The 7810-nt window shown below is 53.7% G+C and overlaps 1 protein-coding gene across 1 annotated transcript; it reads left to right on the top strand.

Moving 5' to 3' along the window:
- VOLCADRAFT_103026 (uncharacterized protein) lies at nt 1-3241 on the top strand (the record flags this gene model as incomplete). Its single annotated transcript, XM_002946391.1, has 8 exons — nt 1-186; nt 471-587; nt 701-741; nt 1416-1545; nt 1703-1739; nt 2119-2347; nt 2794-2848; nt 3017-3241. The coding sequence occupies exons 1-8, from the start codon at nt 52-54 to the stop codon at nt 3239-3241; spliced, it is 969 nt and encodes a 322-aa protein (XP_002946437.1). The 5' UTR covers nt 1-51.
- Between the last annotated feature and the right edge of the window lie 4569 nt (nt 3242-7810).

A 7810-nucleotide genomic window follows, 5' to 3' on the forward strand; every position in this document is an offset into this window, starting at 1 on the left:
GGGTGATTTCAATATCCACCAGTGTGATAGGGGTGACTTTAACATCCTTCAATGAACTCGTTGGGCTTATTGGAGATGCTGGCTTTGGCATTTGTAATAGCTTTACCAGGCTTAAAGGCTTTAAGTTTGCAGCCTGGTGCCGGCGGTGGCAGCACGCTAAGTGCTTGCCCAAGTGGCAATGGCCAGGTAAATGCCGGCTGACAAGGTCTTAATCGGGTTTGATTGCCATTAAATTAAAAGGATTTCAATAATCGAGAAATTTCCTATTCTATCCTTACCAACACTAGAAGTCGAGGGCGCCTGGGCCGCGGCATGTCGCGACCGACGTTCGTCGCTAAAACTCCACACGCAGCCGCTAGTGAACGGATAACGTCCATATCTAAACCTTTAATCAGCGCTAACTGCATGTCCACTATGCTGGTCTGCTGCGTGCTGGCGGGGACGTATCATTTATACGGCTCATTTGACAGGTGGTGCGGCTGGTGAGCAAAACGAGCACCGAGTACACGGTCTTCTTCAGCGGCTGCCCGTTCTACAGCCCCTACAATCAGACCACACCTAACACACCAGCCTTCCAGAACAAGACGGTGAGAACTCAGTCAACGCTGCGAAAAGTCAACGCTGTGGTACCTGTGGGGGCACCAATTCACCGGCCTAACTAACTAACTACCGCGGACTCCCGCCAACCCACGGCGTGCAGGTTACGTTCCGCATCACCCCGGTGCTCTCGTCCACCGTCACGTGAGTGCGGCCCGGGGGCCCGTACATGGGCTTGGGAACTCGAGCTGTTTGTGGCCAGGGAACGAAGTGGTGCGAGTCCGGGCGGAAGGCCACAGGCGCTGTTCCTGCTGGGCTAGCCAACACTCGACTCAAGTCTTCTGCGCAGGTTCCTTGGTTCTTACACGGCAAGCTGCATAAATAAACCATCAGTAGACTCGGCGCAACGCACATATGAACGCTCGCTGTCGGTTTAGGCCGTACGTGTTGTGGTCCCACGCATTGTGCACCTATGTATCTATCACCGTGATGTTTCCAGCAACCGCAATCGATACGGCACCTGCCCGGCGTTTCGAGGCCGGAGTGGCACAATGATGCATCCTGCTGCCTACCCGCCTGTGTGGCTAGCTCTAGGCGCAGACGCTGCTTCGCTCCCTCCACCCCTGGCCGCCCACTGTCCGCTGCCTTGCTTCACGCGTGTTGTGTTTCGCATTGTTTTGTAGTGGGCTCCAGACTCGTGAAGAGTAGATCCGTCGGGCCAGCTGGCCGTGCACTGCACCTAAGGTGTTTTATTTGTTTCAGTAGCTCGGCCCTTGACTCACTTTCCCACTTCCTTTTCCCGCTCCTGAACCCGCCACTGAGCCCTTCCTCTCCCGCCCCGCCATACGTCACATACGGTCATACATACGTACCTACAGCTACGTCGGTATTTATGCCAGCGGCACCACCAGCAACTCCCAGAAGATCATGAGCACCATCGGCTACACAGTCACCGGCATTGCCATGTTCAGCGATGCGGATGCTACCGGGTCTGACGCCTACGTCAACGTGGGTCGCGGGTTGGGGGGTCTGACGGCGGTTGGGGGGCCTTTGCAGCGGATAGCCGGTGGAGCACACCATCATGGCTGCAGTACTGCCGCCCCTGCCCCTTATGCAGCTGTGCTGCTAATCCCGCCACTGCCCCTGCTGCTACTGCCCATTACAGGAGGGCCACACTTTCGATGGGTGCCGCGGTCACGCCGGTGAGTGAGGTTTCATGGGGTTCCTGCATGTGTGTTACTGTTGCTGTGCACGCATTGTGAGGTCCTCTGCTTGTTGCGGCCCTGCCCGGCATGGGGCAGAGGTGGACACGGGGGCGGAGGGGCATTGGCGGCGTCCGAGTAGTAGTGTGCAGCCTCTGTGGCTTCGGACCCCTATCCATGCAAGGGATGTTGGTCCTTGGTCCATGATAAATGGAAGGTGCAGAGTACTGGACCGTGGTCTTGTGCCCACAATCATTCCTTGTGCCCGCCCCAAACCAAATCGCCTGCCGCCGCTACCCCCCAGCTCCCCTAACCGTTCTGTCCTCATCTAAAGCCACCTCACGCCCTAATCCCGATCCCTGCCTACTTCGGCGTGCAGAAATGAACGGTCTCTACCACTTTCACACTGAGCCTGGCTCCGGCTGCGTGTACAACGAGACCGCGGGCACGCACTCCCCCCTGCTGGGTATCATGTACGACAGCATCCCGATTTACGGCGCCCTGGGCGACAACGGTGTGCCGCCGACTAACCTAGACGAGTGCGGCGGCCACACAGACACCACCTACCCCTTCTACCACTACCACACCACATACAACTTGAAGTCCCCGTGAGTGCAAGAAGGAAGCCATGGCTTGTTCTGGAGCTTGTCAGGAATGCTCCTTGCATCTCTCACGTAATACAAGGAAATATCACTTTAAGCTCTGTCAAGCGTACGCATCTCAGCCATCCCGTTTCTCCGTGTACCTTTGCCCCTCAAATCCTGGATAAAATCCTGGGAGCAAAGGTTAAATCTCGCACCTCTAATCCTGCATTTTTCCTTTGCGCCACGGCCGGTGGCACGCGGCCCCTCATGTGGTCTGGCGCGCGGACAGCCGGTGGCTTCAGGGCGGAACTGAGCTTGTGCGGGGTGCAGAGCTCTCCCATGTCACGCCTGTCTTTTGGATTCCGTCCAAAGAGGGGCCGCATTACCCTGCCGTGTAACCACCGGGTACCCACTTCTGCGCCCTGAATAACTGAATCCACCTTCCCTGTGCATGCCGTACTGCCGTACAGGTACCTGGTCAAATGCCTCCGCGGCTGCATCTTCAACGCGAATGGCAACCCCTCGGTGAGCCACTGAGCTAACTGACGCCCATGTCGCACCTAAGTTCTATCACACATACCTACCCTAGGGCAATGTGTCCACCTCCTTGCACAAAGCGCGAAGTACACCACACACGCCTTAACCTTGTGGGTTCAAACCTCCAAACTGTTGCCCTGTTCCTCCCTGCCTCAGATCCAGCAGTACAACCTGGTCAAGACCGACGCCACGTGCGTAAAGGCGGCGACGCAGTACGACTACAGCTCCTTCGTCAATCCCCTGCTGTCGTCAAGCCCTGTGACTACTAGCTCGCCGCCGCCGCCGCCCTCCAGCGCAGCCGCATGTCGCTGGCATGCCTGGCTAGCCGCTGTGCTGCTTGTCGTCTGCACATTAGCTACCCAGGGATTTCGCACCGCCTAAAACTCACTGGCCTTCCAAGCACCTGCTGCTGTGTCAGCACGCCGACAGCCGCTGGCTTCATGTCTTCCGTGCGTCCGCTTGTGAACGGTTGACACAGTTCTTAGGCTTCCATATTTACAGGTAAGTAAGATCACCGCACGCTTTCTGAAATGGTGTGATTTGGCTTGTTTCGAAAAAGAGAATTTCACAGGAGGGGTGACTGGGCATGGCTGGGATACTAAAGCAGCACGAGCGCACACGCTCACCAGGCTGCATGGGGGTCTCGGAGGTGCCTTGAGTCCGGCTTGTTTGCGTGGGTTACGGCCCTGTTCATCCATTATTTTTATCCATTTGTGACATGCTGGTTATTGCACTCCATGCGTTGCCGAGCGAACTCACTTTTAGTTTCGCTGAACTGATGGGATTTGCATTGGGGGGATGCATAGGGGTGCTACGTGGGTGTTTACTGCGTGGGTTGGAGACGCAAGCCCACGTTATCGGGTGCGGGAGAGGAGGCATTCCGCAGAGGCCTTGTTTCTTATTTGCTGCTCTGGCCCGCCTCCACGCATTGTGCAAGAGGGCTGAGAGTCAGCTAGTTCGGCTTTGGTGGGTGCGTTGAGAGAGTTGTTGAGTGGGATTGCTGAAATAGGCAGCAAGTGGGGATCTGTTTTGTCCCCCAGTCCATATGGACTATGAAAGGCGGTCGCAACTCTGTACTTTGAAAGGATAGGAACCATGCCACCGGCCAGGGCCGCCTTCTACGCCATGCACTCGCTAGGTTCGCGCTGAAAAGGTCGTGTGTTTTAAAGGAAGGCTGTGTGTTTTACGGCCCACGATGACTACACAGACAAGCCACGTCGTCGGAGTTTTTATGTGCTATTGATGGCCATAGCATCACTTCGCATGCATATTGATCGGCATTGTTTCAATGACAGCCGCTTCACCGCGCGAGTACTTTTTCAATGAACCAGAAATAAATCCGTTACGCGTGTCGGGGTTGCCCTTCACTGCGTGCCATGCATCCGCCCAGCCGAGCTGTCAAGATAATGCACCTTACATTCTTGTCTTGCATACGTTTAGGTGAAAGTTACAGCTGGGATACATAGTGAGGCACCACGCTCATTCGTGCAACGTACGCAAATCTGTTGATGGAATTTGTCACATGAACAGAAGCTGTCTTTTTGGTTTTTGGTCGCTTGTGGAGGATTACCCGCAGTCTGACTTCTGTGCGTGCCAGGGGCGCGGCACATGAAGGGGAACAGAGGAGCCGCAAATCCAGGCGGCTCCACTGATTTCCTCCTTTCGATTCCAAACGCCATAATAATTATGTGTTTTTGCTTATGTGTTTACAACTATTCATCCTTATGCCCGCTGGCCGCACTGCATCACCTCCATCCATCCCCATGCCACACACACTGCGAGCTTTGGAAATTATTTATTGAAGGGAGGCAGCGCTCAGATACCGGTGCAATGGTGTTTCTCGTCGGAAGGAGTTCCCGTGCGTGATAAGTATAGTGCGTGTGCAGGTTCACAGCCCCGCCCACGGCACGGTACGGCACTTGAGGCCGTTCAGCTGTGCAGGTCGCTCATTTGGTGCCTGCGAACATTTATTACACTTCCGTTCCGCCAAATGAATGAGGAATAACCGAATTTCTCAAGTATACGTTTGGACTTGTCGGGGGACGGACTACATGGTTGCCTGGGCAAATGCATGGGCAGTGCGTGGGGCCCTTCATAAAACGTTTTGGACGGGGGCATCCGTTTGGCTCCAGGATCTGCCATGAAGGATTCTGTCGTCCCCTGAGCCATGCACGTATGTCGGATTGTGATTTTTTGGCGATCTGGCAGCCCTTGAGCCCTCGGCTCGTACTGGGCGGTTTGCAGGTACGGGGAACACACCCCACGACCGTGTAACACATACACACACATACACACACATACACACACATACACACACATACGCACACATACACACACATACACACGTAGTCGCCAATGCCATCAGATCATCTATTGACGGTGTCGATCGGAACCTGCGTAACTTGGCGAGAATCGTTAACCTAGAATGGCCAGCTATATAGGTAATAGTTTTGGCCTTACCTGTAAGTTCAGCGGCCGTTTTCGAAGCAAGAATGTCGGAGAAGCCTGAACTCCGGATCCGATCAACCTTTTACCATAAGGTGAAGTTGCTTGACGCGCAGCGTATGGTCACGAGGCGCGGAAACGCTGATTGAAGGTGACGTTGATTGGGCGGAAACAACTGGCGGGTCATCGGGGTTATCAGCATCACAACCGATCAAAGTACACATCATAAGGCTTCGCAATGGAAGCCACCCGCAAGGATACACCAATTGCCCACAACGACTTACACTCCTGCAGCTTGCAGCTTTACTGCCAAGAGAATGAGTTGGACACATGATGAGGGCACGAGTGGGCACCGCATTGCTTCAGCGTGCAAGGTGTTGCGGTGGAAGTAAATATCTACATGGGGTGCTCTATACGCAGTTCAGCATCTACTACCTCACTGGTCATGTAATACCTCGAGGGCGTGCTTCCTCCCTTGGGACTTCAAGGGGCTGGGGGAGAGCGACAGTTGACTTGACCTTAACTGAGATAGTACTCACTATCCGACACGTTTGCTCAGCGTAAAACGCACAAGGCATTTTTGATCGTTGTTAAAGCACCTGATGTTCTGTTTGGGTTGAGAAGCAGGGGCGTTTTTTCAGTTTTTTCAGTTTGTTTGATTACAAGCTTCTTGAGCTTGTACGGCCCAGACGAGCCAAGAGGCTCATGAGCCGCCGAGCTGGAAACAATAATTGAAAAGAATAAAAAAGGCAACAAATCAAAACACTGTACTGTGATCCTCATTAGTCGTCTATGTACTGCAACCTACGTCTCCGTATGCAATCCAAGACATGTGCCAATCCGCGTTGATTCTCGACACCCATCACCGCATTCATAACATCTCCTGGAGCAATGCCTAGGGTCCAGAGCTTAGCACGGATATCCGCATATTCCGGACACTCTAGTAGCACGTGCCGTTCATCCTCCACTGCCTGACGATTATTGCAGACCCGACACCACCTTGCGGCCCGTTCCCTACCATGGGGTCGATTGACAGCCAAAGGCCAAACACACATCCTAAAACGCATCAGAGTGACGTGATGTTTCGGTAAGATGTAGCCTTTGCAGTGCTTAGGTTGCCCCATCCACTGCAAATAACGACACATCTTCACCCCTGGTTGCTTGTCGTCAGAGACAAACATATGTGGGTCAATCGCCAGCCTTTCACTACCCCAGTCGTCATCAAATCGATCTCGGAGTTCCTGCAACAGCTGGTCAATATCTAGGACATGTGACGCAGCAATATCTACCCTAGCCTCAATCCCTTCATCCGCACCACCCTCAAACCCCATGTCGTACCCTAAAATTTCTAGTATCCTGACAACCTTAGATCCCCAGCCATCGTGACATAAGGAGGAAGCAAAGGCCAAACGAAGCTCTTCCCGAAAACAATGATGATACACCGAGCCTTTAGCTTCTACCAGTCGGTTCCATAAACGGAAGATTAGGTTCGCCCAGTGTACTTGTAACGGGTACTGCCCCAGTTCCTTAAACAGTAGCCGATTGGGAGGCACCCCCGCCCCAGTCAACTGCTTCAGGAAGGATTTCTGCAGACCAACCATCTTATCCTCCAGCGCATAATCAAAATAACATGACCGGTGTTCTTGACCTCTAGGGAAGCCTCGTTCCAGGACCTGTAGGACACTCATCGGGCCCCAGACCTGTACCCCGTAAGACAGGATGGATCGTACTTGTGCGTCGAAGGCTTTGACAGCAACAGCTGGCACAAACAGGCCCTGTCGCCTAAGCTTGGTGACTAATGAGAAGAGCGCCCGTTGTCCAGAGGCATGAAGTTCATCACGACAGGACTCAAAAGGGGTGCCCGGGCCATAATGAAGGCCCAAGTACCGTGTACGACCCTTCCACGGTAAGCTTTTACTCACATGCGCACCTCCGTCCGTGACCGTCATGGGAACAAGCCCGTACTCGCCTAACTTGTACATCTCTTTGCAGGCATGCATGTCATGGTGAAAAAACAGGACCTCACATTTTCCTGTATTAACTTTCATACCAAACGCTTCACACCACTCCCTCAACGCACGCAGCAGTGCCATAAGCCGTCTGTGCGAGATAGCAAAAAGGTTTAGGTCATCAGCGTAGAACATAAGTGGGATTCGCATACCATCGCTTTCGGGACAATCATGCGCGGCCATAGCATCAGGTGCAAGACGGTCCTTGGCTTCCACGTAGTCTGCAAAACCCTCCCCGAAAATGCCGTACAATGTGGGGCTCAACGGACATCCCTGCTTGACCCCTTGAAACGAGAAAAAGGAGTCTCCCAGCACCCCGTTGACATTGACCTTGAGTTCTACCCTCCGGTAACAAGCCTTCAGAGCATCCAGCGTGGCACCCGTCACCCCTCTCTCTTCCAACCGCATCCATAGAAGATCCCTAGGGACCTTGTCAAAGGCTTTTTCAAAATCCACCTGACACACGAAAAGGGGTTTCCCAGTATTCCTCTTAGTG

The sequence above is a fragment of the Volvox carteri genome, assembly GCF_000143455.1.
Source record: "Volvox carteri f. nagariensis unplaced genomic scaffold VOLCAscaffold_3, whole genome shotgun sequence".
Classification (NCBI taxonomy): domain Eukaryota; kingdom Viridiplantae; phylum Chlorophyta; class Chlorophyceae; order Chlamydomonadales; family Volvocaceae; genus Volvox; species Volvox carteri.